Here is a 14981-nt window from a genome sequence, read left to right as displayed (position 1 = left end):
GTTTACCTCTATTTTCTATATCTAGTGTTCATATTTCTATATAGTAATTACACACAACACACACACACGCACATGTGCACACACACACTGCCGCCTTTGAGCTAAACAACCAGGTAGTCTCTCCCCATCTCCTAAAAGCTTTCCTGCCTTAGAAGCAGAACTTTTGCCTTCCTATGTTTCATAAAGCTTTGTACTAATTTTCCACATGATACATATCTACATTAATCTTTAAACCTCCCACAAATATACTTTTTAAGAAAATCTATTCACTTCAACCTAATGCTTAAATTTAATGCTTTACTTATAGCAAGTTATGTATTCCATACCTATATCCATATCCATGTTACAACTATGTGAAAAGTTAAGTTGCAGTGGGTTTGGTTAAAGACATATTGCCATCCCAGTTAAATAATTAGAAACTACTTAATTCTTGTTAAAGAGAGAAGGAACTTCAGATCATCCACCTCAATCCCATTTTACAGAGACAGAAATTAAGGAAATGTGAACTTCCCAAGATTATCTGCTTAGTTGGTCATGACTTACTTTCATTCTGAACTGATTCATTAGTTTTTGTTTGTTTGTTTGTTTTTGTTTTTGGCTGCACCACACAGCTTGTGGGATTTTAGTTCCCCGACCAGGGATTGAACCCGGGGCCCTCGGCGGTGAGAGTGTAAAGTCCTCACCACTGGACTTCCAGGGGATTCCCTATTAGTTCTTTGAAAATTGAAAAAAAATTTACACAAACCTTTGTAATCATGAAAAACAATCATAGGTTAAGTTGTGTTTCACCATTGATGGTATATGATTTATTGTGGTTTAAAGAGCATCATTCAATGAATCAGTGAGTGGTTGTAAGCTTTTTAATTTAAACAAATTCTGACGCTGGTTGTCCTTTCTTCTTCCATCTCTTTCAAGATTATATGTAGCTCCTTCAATGATACTGGTGTCCAGATCTGTCAACTTATTTAAGCAATTTAACCAGATTAGTGTAGGCTTTCCCACTGAGTCAAACAACAGACGTCATTTGTGCCTTACTCATAAATCCTGATGAAAGGGGTTTCAGAGCAAAACCAAATTTGATATCTAATATTTAACAAGTAGTCTGGGGAGACTTTTACTTAGAAATCAAAATTTAATGAGATATTTCAATTCACTATTTCTGAAGATGAACTAGTCTGATGTAATTCTCTTCTTTCAAAGTTCTTTACTGAACTTTCTATAATTGTTTTTCATGCAAGATTTGAAACATTTGGCCAGATATACATACTGACACAGAAACTAGCATTTTGAAATTGATATGCATATATATGGTGGGCAACCTCCCAAATTAACATTTAAGATATAGAATTCTCCCAAGATAGAGCTGAAAATACCGTAGTGTTTTTGTTTTTTGTTTTTTTTTCAAATACTCCACTTGTGGCCCTTTATTTCCTCATTGATTCCCTTTCTATCTTCTGCCAACCAGATGTGAGTATTGGCTAGGAATCTGTCCTCGGCCTCTTCCTATTTTTCTCTTCCAAGAGCTTTCTCCTTATATAGGTTCAGTTCTCACCTTTATGTGTGTACCATCTCAATCTATGTCTCCTGTTCCTACCCCTCTCTCAGGTCATGAACACGTGTACTAAATTGTCTCACATTCAACCCAAAGATAGTGTGTCTGAAGCTGAACCTGTCATACTGAACCTGCCTGACCTTCTTCCATGCATCCTAATGTTGACATTGGAAAACTTGAGTCTCCTGAGCTTGAAATATTAGCATGAACTATGATATCCTTCTATTTCCATCTCTTCCCTTTACCTACTCTCCAGCCAATTGTGATTTTCTGATGTTTCTTTTGTAGTGTTACTTATGTGTCTTACTTCCTACTGCTACAACTTGATTGGAGCTTCAGCCTACCTTTAAGGATTCACAGATGATCTCTGAGGCTCTATACCATGACTTTTCCATAATCTTCTACACACAATTGCCAGATTAATCTTCCTAAAACTTACTTTTAATAATTAGGGCCTCTTCCTCAGTGTCCTTCAGATGTAGTTAATGATTTAGTGAAAAAGACAAGATGTTTCAGTTTTGTTTACCATCACATGATTGAATTGGACCACATGTTTCTCAGATTCCTTATAATTATGGCATTTTCTGCATTTGTTGGGCTAGAGTTGTGTAAACATGCTTTTCCAACCCCATCTTCTTCTCTTTGTCTCTCAGGAACCCTTTGTCTATTCTGCTTCCACACTTCTCTCATTATTTCTCACACCTGAAGTAACTTTAAAATATCCTTGGTCTATCCAAATCCTTTATACTTTTGAAGGTCAACTTAAATCTTATTACCTGAAGATATTAAGTTCAAAATTATTATTACCATTCTGAAAAAAAATCTGGTCTTTGCTTAAAATCATTTTAGATGTTTTATCATATTGATAACACAATTGGAAAATCTAAATACTCTTTTCCAAAGACATGTAAGTGCTAGGTAAGAAAGAATAATGAAGAAACCTGGGTTTAAGTCTCAGCTCTTTGACTTCCAATCTGCGTGTCTGCTAACAAGCCCCTTACCCAACACACACTGTCTCACTTTGCTCATTTGTGAAATAAGTAGGATTGGATTAGATAGTCCCCAAGTCTCTTTCAGTTTATAATTTATAAACCAATATTTAAAGACATTTCATATAATATAGTATAAACTATACTATTATACATCAAACTCTACTATTATGAAATAGACTCTATTTTATTACATATTTATCTGGTGATCATTAAATTTCTCAAGCCCAGGCCCTTATAAAAATATTCAAGCTTCAGAATCAAAATGATAGATAAATTACAGGATAGTTGTTTTACTTTTATTACTGTATAAAACCAGTTTTATTCAGTTGAGCTATTAAAATGTGGGGTTACTTACTCAATAGGTTCTGATACTAATTCCAGTGTGGGTTATGGGAGAAGTTTTCCACACCAGCAAGCAATTCTTGGGACACCACCTGGATATCCCACAATTCAACTCAATTCTGACACTGTCTTTCCAGAAATATCATCAGATTCCACAGGTTACGAACTCCATCCTACAAGACTTCCCCCCCACCCCCATACTTCGCATGCTTGTCACAAGCCCAAGTTGTTACCTGTGCTCTGACTGGCTACAAATTGGAGGTTTCAAGGACCCCCCACTCCTTGGTCTTCAGATGCTAGTCACCAGCCCAGGCTGTTACCTGTACTTCTGACCAACTGGCTATATATTAGAGGTTCCCATGAGTCCCTCCTTCTTTGGGTTTGATCAGTATTTTAGAGAGGCTCACAGAACTCTGAAAAACATTTTACTTACTAGATTACTGGTTTATTGTAAAAGGTTATAACTCAGGAATAGCCAGATGGAAGAGATGCATAGGGCAAGGTATGTGGGAAGGGGAGCAGAGCTTCCATGCCCTCTCCAGGTGTGCCTGTCTCACCAAATCTCCATGTGTTCACCAACCCAGAAACTCTCAGAACCCTGTCCTTTTAGGTGTTTATGGAGGCTTCATTACACAGCTGTGATTGATTAAATCATCGGCCATTGGTGATTGAATTCAATCTCTAGCCACTTTTCCTTCCCCAGATGCCAGGATATCAGGGGGTGGGACTGCAGTTCCAACCTTCTAATCACATGGTTGACTGTCTTAGAAACTAAGCCCCCATTCACAGGTGCTTTCCATAAGTCACCTAATTAACGAAACAAAAAATACCTTTAGGCCTCCCACACTTAGGAAATCCCAAGGATTTTAGGAACTCTAGGCCAGAAATGGGGATGAATACCAAATATGTATTTCTTATTATAAATCACAACATCACACATATAATATACTAATTGAATAAGCTAGGGAAATTTTATTGGAAAAAAGAGCTTGCTAAGTACAAGTCACTGTGACAAACATCGATGGATTGGGAATGGGGATGAAGATACAGAAATGAATTCAAAGGTTTGGTATCTACATTCAAGGAACCAATTGTCTAATGGGGGAGGCATACAGATAAAGAAATTACTGTAATTATAAGCATAAGAAGCTGTTAATTGTTACCACTTATTGCATACTTACTGTGAACTAGGACCTAGGCCAGAGACTAACATACAAATGCTAATTAACATGCACAAACTATTTTTTACAACAAGATTCCAAGATTATTATTCCTATTTTGCAAAAGAAAAAAATGAGATCAGAAATCTTAATCTCTCCAAAGTCATATAACTAGAGTGATGAGAATGTACTATCCATTACATCTTATTAGGTATCTTTTGAGGCTTGGAAATATTTCTGTAGAAAGGCTTATTCAAAAGGAATAATTATTTCTAAATGGAGGCGTCACTTAGAAAATTGCCTTTGAAAGTAGCCTTAGAGTTGCGTCTTATAAGAAGAGTAGATTTTCCATTGACTTGGTGGGTGGACAAGTCATTTTAGGCACAGAGATTGAATAAAATCCCGGAGGCAAAGAAGTAGAAGTCATATTCAGGGAATTCTGGTGATTAAGCATATATAATAAGAAGAGCAGGGAGTGAGCAAAGAAAAAGATGCAGCTTTTGAGGTTGGGTGGGCAGGATATTAGAAGAGTGTGTTACTTACCCAGGGCAAGTTAATTGGAAAAAATAGCCATTCTAAGTTCTTTCAAAGATGACAGCTCAATCAGCTTGCATAACAGGGAATAGAATCTACCCACCTGCTTAGTTTCTAATGCAATTTGCTGAAAGCTGTGTCTTCCTACACACTTCTTCATAACTAATTTGACCTATACCAGATAGTAGTTTTACAGTACCTGCAGTCAACATGAAAAGCTCTTTTTTTCATGATAATTTTCTACTCTCTTTCTGGTCTATTGAGTTTCTAAGCAATTTTTTTCTTGTTCTTTGTTCCCTCTTGCAAAAGTTTTGCTCTTCTCATCGTGGGCTTGAAAATAGTGTGTGGGTTGCCAAAAGGCAAATACAATGAAGGTGAGTTTTGAGGTTGGTTTCAGGTGCTCCCACCCACTTTTTTCTTCAGTATAATGGAGGAGCAACTCCAGAGTCTTTGTGGGGTGTGAAAATTTAACACAAATTTCCAGGATCACATTCATATTATTAATTATTATGTATTTTATTTAGTTTTATCCAGTAAAGCCAATCTACTGACACCAGGTTTTGGTGAAGGAAAGTGCAGCATTTATTGCAGGTGCCAAGCAAGGCCTATGGGCAGCTAATGTTCAAAAGACCCAAACTCCCTGATGGGTTTCAAGGAAGGGTTTTTAAAAGCATGGTGAGCGAGAGAGTCTCAGGGTACATGATCAGCACATGCACGATTCTCTGATTGGTTGATGGTGAGGTAACAGGGTGGTGTCATGGGGGTTAGCATCATCAATCCTCAGGCTCCAGCCAGTCTGGGGGCTATGTGCTCATGGTCATCTTGCAGTTAACTTCTTCCATCTGGTGGGGGTTTTAGTATCTGTGAAACAGCTCAGGAATGTGCATCAGATGCTATTATCTGTGTCCTTCAGGGAGGAACTAAAGATTCTGTGACTCTGCTATATGGCTGATCCATTGTTTAAATTGATACCAGTTCTCCTGGCCCAATTGCTATTTCTTTGTTACTACATGTTCACATTTTTCTAATCATTATTATTTTTTTTTTTTTTTGCGGTACGCGGGCCTCTCACTGTTGTGGCCTCTCCTGTTGCGGACCACAGGCTCCGGACGCGCAGGCTCAGCGGCCATGGCTCACGGGCCTAGCCGCTCCACGGCATGTGGGATCTTCCCGGACCGGGGCACGAACCGGTGTCCCCTGCATCAGCAGGCGGACTCTCAACCACTGCGCCACGAGGGAAGCTCTAATCATTAATTTTTGAGCCAGCCTTTTGTGACTCAGGGGAGGCCGAGGAGACTAAAGTTTTTCTACAAACAAGAGGTGGGCAAAGGACATGGAGGGGTCTGTTCTGGGAAGGCCCCGTAGGATCCTGCTCAGTTACATATCCTTCTAGTGAAATAGCATTTACTTATGAGTGTCTAATACAAGAGCTTACATATAAAAGCCTTTGTATCACTTGTTTTTAAGAAACGAACTTACATTATAAAATAACTTTGTAATCTAAGTAAGTATTAGTAAATTAATCAGCAAAAAACCACTGTGTAAACAATGCGATATATACTTAGTTATATCTTTTAATGTGAGACATTTAATGTAGATTTCATATGGTGAGGGTTTAATTTATATATATGAATACACACACGTATCTACATATATAAGACAGCAAACTGCCCTAAAAACCTTTAACTGTTAAAAGTTAACAATATAGCAACACATAATAAATGAAATCAGATAAATGCAAAATATACTTAACGATCAGCTCCTTTATGAAGTCCAATCATAAAGAAAGAGCAAGCTATTGGTTAACCAGTTGATTGGTTGTTGGTTAATTCAGTTAACCAATTAAATTACCAGGGTTAGCTGGAGAATAGATCACTCAGAAGGTAGATAGTTCAAACAAGAAAACATAAAACAGAGAGACAAACATTGGCAATACTTTTTAGAGAACTTTGCTTAGAAGAATTTACTCTGGCCTAAGAGATCCCCTTACCCCAAAAACAAATTGAGATGTGTACATTAAGATATCATAGCTTAGTGCTATTAACCTTTCAAGTTATATAACTCACTTGCCTTGATTCTAGGCTTGACAGAAATCTTTGGGCTAGAATTTATTTTCCAGTGTGTGTGGTGTGAGTGTATGTGTTTTGGGAAATGCATGTGCTGGATATATGATATGACTGCCGATCCTCAAACCAGTACTGTTTCCTATGACATAAGAGTAATTTTATTAGTATCATATTGGTATTATTTTATTCCAGGTTTACGGATCATTGACGTATGTGTATTTTTAAGGTGTACAATGTGATGATTTAACACACGTGTATATTGTAAAATGATTATCAAAATGAGGTTAATTGATACCTCTATTCCCTCACAAAATTATTGTGTGTGTGTGTATGTGTTGATAAATTTTAAGATCTGTTCTCTTAACAACTTTCAAGTATATAATACAGTATTGATGATTATAGTCACCATGCTATATATTAGATCCCCAGAACTTATTCATCTTACTGTTAGAAGTTTGTAGACTTTGACCAACATCTCTCCATTTCCTCCTCCCCTATACCCTAGTAATCACCATTCTACTCCATGTTTCTAGGAATTTGGCTTTTTTATATTCCACATATAAGTGAGAACATACAGTATTTGTCTTTCTCCGACTCATTTCACTTAGAATAGTGCCCTCAAGATCCATTCATGGTGTCACAAAAGGCAGGATTTCCTTCTATTTATGGTTGAATATATATACACAATGGAATATATCACATATCCCATCTTCTGTATCCAGTCATCCATTGGTGGACACTTAGGTTATTTCCATGTCTTGGCTATCATGAATAATGCTGCAGTGAACATAAGGGTGCAGATATCTCTTTGATATCTTATTTTTATTTCTGTTGAATATATACCTAGAAGTGGAATTGCTGAATCATATGGTAGTTCTATTTTTAATTTTTTGAGGACCCTCCATACTGTTTCCATAGTGGCTTTGCCAATTTACATTCCCACCAACAGTGCACACGGTTTCCTATTCTCCACAGCCTCATCAATACTTGTTATTTCTTGTCTTTTTGATAATAGCCATTCTGACAGGTGTGAGGTGATAGCTCATTGCGGTTTTTATTTGCATTACCCTGATGATTAGTGATGTCAAGCATCTTTTTATGTACTTCTTGGCCATTTGTATGACTTCTTTGGAAAAATGTATTCAAGTCTTTTATCCATTTTTTTTTTTTTTGCTATTGAGTTATGTGAGTTCCTTATATATTTCAAACATTAACTTCTTATCATATAGGTGATTTGCAACTATTTTCTCCCATTCGTAGGCTGCCTTTTTATCTTGGTAATTGTTTTTCTGTGCAGATGCTGTTTAGTTTGATGTAGTCCCACTTGTATATTTTTGCTTTTATTGCTTTCATTTTTTGCAATTCTCATCATATTCAAAAAACTGTTTTCAAGACCAGTATTAAGGAGCTTTTTCCTTATGTTTCCTTCTAGTAGTTTTATGCTTACAGATTTTACATGTAAGTCTTTAATACATTTTGAGTTAATCTTTTGAAAAGTATAAAAAGAGTTCAGTTTCACTCTTCTGCATGTGGTTAGCCAGTTTGCCCAGCATTATATTTGTTATTAATATATCCTACAAACTTTGTTACCCTGACTCCACCTTTAAAAAGTTTCTGCTTCTTTCTGTCAAAGTCACATTTCTGAGACCATAACTGAAAATCAGTCTCTCACCATTGTAAGTAAAGCCACCTGAGGATGTCCCTTGGCAACAGTAGACTAGCTTTTCTGTGGTATAAAGCTTGCTGTTGTCTTCTTTCTTTGCTATTTAACATCACTCATTATTTTGCCTCTATTTTTTTATTAAGTAGTATATAGAAGAAATTATCAGAAATTTCTACATACCCACAGAAAGGAAATTAGCAAGAAGAAATAGTGAATCAGTGAAAACTCACATGAATAAAAACAGGCTCTTGTGTAACATTAATGGCAATAAGAATGTTAGCAGGAACTGGTATTTATTGAGTTAGTCTATGTACCAAGTATTATGTAGCCCTTTGTGTGGGATCATTGATTCCTCCCAGCAACTCTATGAGACCAAGACTACTACCGATTACAGACTAGATAAATGAAGATTGGACATGTGAAGTAACATGTTTGTGGTCTAGCTACTTCTGCCCTCATAGGGGCCTGAACCAAGACATGAAACCAGGTCTGTCTTTTGAAGAGGTCTTGAACATTCAGATAGTGGTGTGATACTAAAAATCAGTAACATACAAAATTTCCACCAACTGTGGAAATCAGAATTAGATGTATTGTTGGGAAGGCGAGTTGTTAGTTTGTCTTCAGACATATCCAAGAGAAATAATTCTTACATGATAAATCATCAAAATCCTGTGTGTAGATGAATAAATTATGGGAGAGGATAAGGATAACTTACTAGGTAACTCTAAGTTGATTTTTTTTAATTCCACAGATGTTTTTATTTTTACCAAAAGTGAATAATTGTACTTTTTACATTTAGATTCACCTGTGATATTTATCTCAGCGAGGCAGCAGCAGTGAATGGTGGCTTGAAGCGAGATCTTAGTTCCCTGCCCAGGAACTGAACATAGGTAGCCTGGATGAAAACCAGGAATCCTAGCTACTAGACCAGCAAAGGCTAGAGGCTAGAAGCAAATTTTCCCTGGCTCTTGCCTCTGTTTGAAAGCAAGAATGTTTCAAGGAGGCAAAAACTGTAAAAACAGGTGCAAAGTTTATTATTAGAGGCACAGCACAAGTGGGAGAGCACACAGAGAAACAGTTTATTTAAGACAGAAGCAAGGCAGAGATGCACACCTGGCAAGAAAGGGTGTGGGCGTCCTCCCCAATGAGGAGGAGTGCAGTAAAGAGGAGGTTAAATCATTTATATAGGGCAGTTCTTCCAGATCTTTGTTTACCTTTGGCCAATTATCTCGTTTCTTTTCCCACACCTGACCTGCCCTAGGACCCTGCCCAAACTGCGTGTGCAACTTATTGCCAAGATGGATTTCAGCCCAGAGGCCTATGGGACGGCCTTAGCATCACATATTATGGGGTGGTGCCCCCTCCTTTTGACCCCCAAGGAGCCTTTCTGCGCATGTGCAGTGTTTCCCTTGTCCCAAGGATGGGAAATATAGTGACTTCTTGATCTTTTACTCAAACAAAGTTTATCCCCTTTCTGTTCCTGCCATGACTGTTATCTTAAGGTGTCCACAGGAAACAAAGTCCAGCTATTTACACTGTTGTTATTTCCATCTCGAAATGTAAACAGGAGGCTGGCTGTAAATGCCTAGCCTGGAGCCCATCTGTCTCCTGCCTTAGTATTAAACGGCATGTCCTTTCTATCCTACTCTACGAAAGTTCCAGGTAGGGTTTTTATATCAAAAAATTTCCATTTATAATGAAGAAATTGACATCCAGGGGCTAACCTGTCTCCTTGCTAGCAAGGCTTAGGCTTCCAAGGTTTTCCTGCTCCAGGACCACGTGGCCCTAAACCAGACCTGTCAGAGAAAGAGGACCTCTTGCCTCCTCTCTGATGCCCAATGGAAACACTCCTCTGTGCATTATACCTATTTTTGTATATTTCTTAGTGTCAAGTCAGAGTATTTACTAGTTGTTTGTTCTTGGGGGTGAGGGGTGAGTTTTGTTGTATTTGGCTTTTTATGTGTTGTTTTGAATTACTTTAATGAGATATGATTACATATAAAAAACTCTATTTAATGTTAACAATGTGATGAATTTGGAGATAAGTATACACCTATGAAACCATCTCTTAGATCAATGCCATAAACATATCCATCACCTCCAAAATTACTCTCCTGCCCTATTCAGTCATTCATCCATTCATTCATTCTTCCATGGTAAGTAGAATGTTGGTTACTAGGAGTTGGGGGAAGGGGAACATGCAAAAGTGTTGGTCAGAGGTTACAAAACTTCAGTTATGCAAGATGATTAAGTTCTGAAGATCGACGGTATAACTAATGTTATAGCTGTGTTATATACCTAAAATTTGCTAACAAGGTAGATAGATTTTATGTTGCATTTGTTTCAATACCTTGTCCCTACTCCACTGCACTTATTTTTCTTCACAGCACTTATCTGATATACTATATTTTTTGTTGTTTTTATATTATTACTTTTCTTCTTCCATTAGATTGTACCCTACATGAGAGAAGGAAGTTTTGCTTTGTTTAGTTTTTTGTTTTGATCACTATCCTGAGTGCCTAGAACAGTGCCTGATAAATGGTAGGTTCTCAAAAACATTGCTGATGAAATGAACTACACAGTAATGTCTTTAATATGTAAAACTGACAGGAGTTTATGCAGTACTATATTAATTTCCCTGGGGTGAACTGTAGCATCAATTTGAGCTCCTCAGATAGCAGTCTCTGCTCTATGTGTCCTTCTGAAGATAGCCATTAGCCAAGTCCATGACTAGTGTATACACATCCCTAGTGTGAGGCAGAGCACTAATTGCCTCCCACACTAAGGCTATATTGGTCTTCCAGTCTCAATTAAAGCCAGATTAGTAACCTGTGGGGAAATTCCTATGATTCTTCTGGGATGTTGGTCCAGATTTCCCCCTTAATATATTCAAAGTTTCTCTCTTAACACAGTTACTATTCTCCTGGACATGGTAGATGCTTAAATATCAAAGGAATATACTTTTCTTCCATTTTCTTAGGAAAATCTGTTTTAAAATAATTCCAAATCCTTGAGGGAGAATGTAATTTAATTTTCACTGTTACAAACCAGAAGTTGTTGTTCCTACTTACCGTTTGTTCCTAAACGACAGCCTAGAAAAGCCCAATCTTTGCATCTAGCCATTCTATCCTGTGAGTAAGAAGAGAAATCTAGAAGATCTGTACAACAGTATGTGCAATGGAGTGATCTTCTTTTATTAAGACATGTGCTCACTCATTTATCACAGCATTGTAGTGGTTCTTTTTGCAACAGACATTGAGCTAGGTGAGAAAGCACATGGAGAGAGACTGAAAAGAACATTAGATTCAAAATTAGAAGAACCAAGATTGAGTCAGATGGGGCATATAATAGCAGTGTGACTTTGGCAACTCAAATTTCTTTGAGTTTCATATTTTTTATTAAGAAAATGAAGGTGTTAATACGTACTTTACAAACTTGGATTTTCTGAGCACTGAAAGAATTACTGATTACCTTAAAACAAAAAGTTTTGTCTTTATATGAAATTAAATATTATCATAAGAAGTTTCATAATATAATAAGAAGGGGCTATATAAGAAAGACAGAGAGAGAAAGGGAGAATGACTGCCAGGGTTCTTTTCTCAACATAAAAAATTCAGCATGAGAAAAATATATAAATGTTTGAAGTAAAAAGCAACTACATGGCATTGAAGTCAACTACCTGGGCTTTCGAGTCAGATTATCTGTGTTCAAATCTAGGTTATGCATTGCTCTCACTGCATGATTTCGAGTATTTACTTAATCCCTTTGTTCTTCAATTTCCTCATTTATAAATTTGAGATAATAGTATTGGTCTCATATGGCTAGAGTGAGGATTGGGATAAGCGTTTAGCATACCAAGCTCCCATGTTATTATTTTACATATTAATGTTATTAATATTAAGTGGGGCAGCACGCAAAATTCCTGTTGCCAAAAGTGGATTTTCAGGTACACCATGCAGAGATGTGAGGTGGTCCCTTAGTATGATAAAGGAGAATGGCAAGTTGGCCATTTTTCTCTTCCCTCTTTTTTTCTTTCTTTGTCTTCTGTATATTGGTGTTTCCACTTTCCAAAGCTTAGGTTGTCCAGGGCCCTTGCTGCAAACCCATCTGGTGCTCAGAGATCTTGGCTCTTCCATTTTTGGGACTACAGTGTGCAAGGAACAGGGAGTACAGAGAGTAAATTAAATAAGTGACAGACTGACCCAAGTCATATTAATTATGACTTACTGGATTTTTTCTCCATTTTCAACAAGAGATGATCAGTGAATAAAATGAGTGAAGAAGCAAGAAATACAGACTCTATCTGGGTATTCTCATGACCTCCCAAACCAAAAAGCATGATCTATAAATATAGACCACCATCATCATCATCATCATCAAGCCATGTAATATTTTATAATTATTATAGTTTAAAATCACATTTACTGATTACTAGGTTTGATCCCAACAGTTTTATAGTTAAATAAATATTATTGTTTTTATTTTACATGTAATCTTTGTGTCCTTTTTATAAATTCTAGACAGGTCTGTAAGTATGTTATGAAAAAAAACAGCTGTAGATGATCACACTCACCTATGGTATTCAGATGAATGGTGAGCAATGTGATCTATCAGTCCACAAACATTTAGTAATTATATATAATTTCCTACCTCCCTATATGTTATGTCCTATCTCAGTCTGTAAAGATCCACTTCAGTTGGGTAGAGTCCACTCTTTTTTTCTAGTCTCTATCCTTTTTCCCTTTTAAAATCTCCTTAGTTTTTCTAAGCCTCTGTTCTCCTTCTTGTTTCCAGCACCGCTCTGAAAATCTTTGCTGCAAGCTGCTTGAAGGGGGTTGACACGAAGCTCAAAAAAACATCTAAAATATTTCAGGGTCTTGGCAGGACCTGTGGGTGAATTAGGCAGGCAGTTTACAATATTACAAAGGGAATGATGAATGAAACTAAACCTCAACTTCAGGAGAAGTGTGATGACTTGGAGAGAAAATGAGAGAGGAGGCACTGACAGTTCAGTTCCACTTGACCCTTGACAAGTGATAATGAAGTTTCGGTTTTAACACGTCTCCAATTTTTCAAGCGAAGTTGCAAATAAGGGTATTTATCTAAATATCTCAATTTAGAATATTGGCAATACTTTCAAATCCTTAAAAAAAATACTGTGTAAGTCTAATAAAATGACCCCAAGACCAGATTTGTTCTTTGTCTATCAACCTGAAACCTCTGCTTTATACCCTTCAGAAATTTGTGAGGGGACAATGTAAAGAAAATGTAGCCCTGTTAATATCGACTGCCCTTCATCAAGCAGCTGATGAGTTATGCCAGTCTGTCACTGTATTCTGTTTGACTAAAGACTTCTCCTCTTTACTAGGGGCGGAGTTCAGAACAAAAAGGGTGAGTAGAGAATAAAGTTATCTCCTGCTGCTCATGAGTGAGGTATCTATGGCTCAAATATTTGCTCTAGATGTTTGCCAGGGACAGTCCCTGTTGATACCTGCTGTCCCACCCAGTGTAATAATTAATAGTTCCCCTTTCATACTCAGAAATATGCAATTAGGTAAATATGTGGTGACATTAGTGCTGGTTAACACACGTGTCATAGCTATTGACAGACCAAAATCACTTGAATGAAGAGAGACAAGTAAATATTTGCTGGTTACTATATGAGATCAAACTGTTACAGTGTCTAGACTCAAAGCCAGGTTAGCTGACTCTAAAATCAGAAGTCTTTCCATAATCCAGGCTGTTTTAAAGTTTTACATTAAGCTTTAGAGACCTATTTTACAGATACTGGAACTAAGACTAAGAGAAAATGTGCTCAGGCACATCTCTTAGGAAGTAACAGAGCACAGATTTTAACTAAGATCTTTTGAGGTCAAGGCTGCATACTTTCCTAACTGTCTCCCTATTTAGAAACCCAAGACCAGTCATTATACTATACATGACAGTCACTACACTAAAGGTACAATTTGGTGATGCATCTGTTAAGGGAAATAAACTCATAGAATAGGACTAATAATTGGGGAGACAAGACTAACTGGCATAAAAGAATCAGAGAACAACTCATGATTCTATATAATTAAGTGCTGAATTATTTAGTAAGGATAAAGAGGTTCAGAAGAGACTCTGTGTGGGCTGGTATATTCAGGGAAGAGGTGGCACATCAACTACGCCTTGGAGAACTTGGGTGATGAACAGCAGGTGGAGAACATTCCCACAAGAGAAAACAAAGAGTATTTTTGGTTGTTTTTGTGAGGCAGATCAAGGAAATATATTCTGACCCAAAACTGAGAATTTGTGCTGGTGAATCAGGAGAAATCTGGTGGATAAATTAAGTTGGGCCAGATTATAAGATTTTTTTAATGTTTAATTTTGTTTTAGCCATACATACACATAACTTTACATAAATGCATAAATGTGTATTCGAATGTATAGTTATACACACGCTTTAGAATGTATAGTCATTTTTCTTTTTTCCCTTTTTTGGCTTCCTTCTCTCCCTTTCTTCTTCTATCCAGCTGTGTTTATCCACCCACACCCATGTTAACAAACTAGTATGTAGCTTTGTATATATTTTAACCCTGTTCAAATAATCAGATAGACTTCATGGTAGGATAAATCATATCTTACCATATTGCTGCGTCTGAGTTTTGTTTCCAGTGTTTTTTCTACCAA

The 14981-nt window shown here is 37.0% G+C and overlaps 1 protein-coding gene across 1 annotated transcript in view; it reads left to right on the top strand.

The window, feature by feature from the left end:
* The window catches only part of ANO3 (anoctamin 3), a 414788-nt gene that overhangs the window by 115475 nt on the left and 284332 nt on the right, over positions 1 to 14981 (top strand). Inside the window, 2 exon segments of the mRNA XM_060159496.1 lie at positions 4880 to 4934; positions 4936 to 4954. Coding sequence (XP_060015479.1) covers positions 4880 to 4934; positions 4936 to 4954 — 74 coding nt within the window.

This window comes from Lagenorhynchus albirostris, chromosome 9 (assembly GCF_949774975.1).
Source record: "Lagenorhynchus albirostris chromosome 9, mLagAlb1.1, whole genome shotgun sequence".
Taxonomy (NCBI): domain Eukaryota; kingdom Metazoa; phylum Chordata; class Mammalia; order Artiodactyla; family Delphinidae; genus Lagenorhynchus; species Lagenorhynchus albirostris.
Note: the sequence above shows the minus strand (reverse complement) of the source record. Positions and strands in the feature narration are given on the sequence as shown.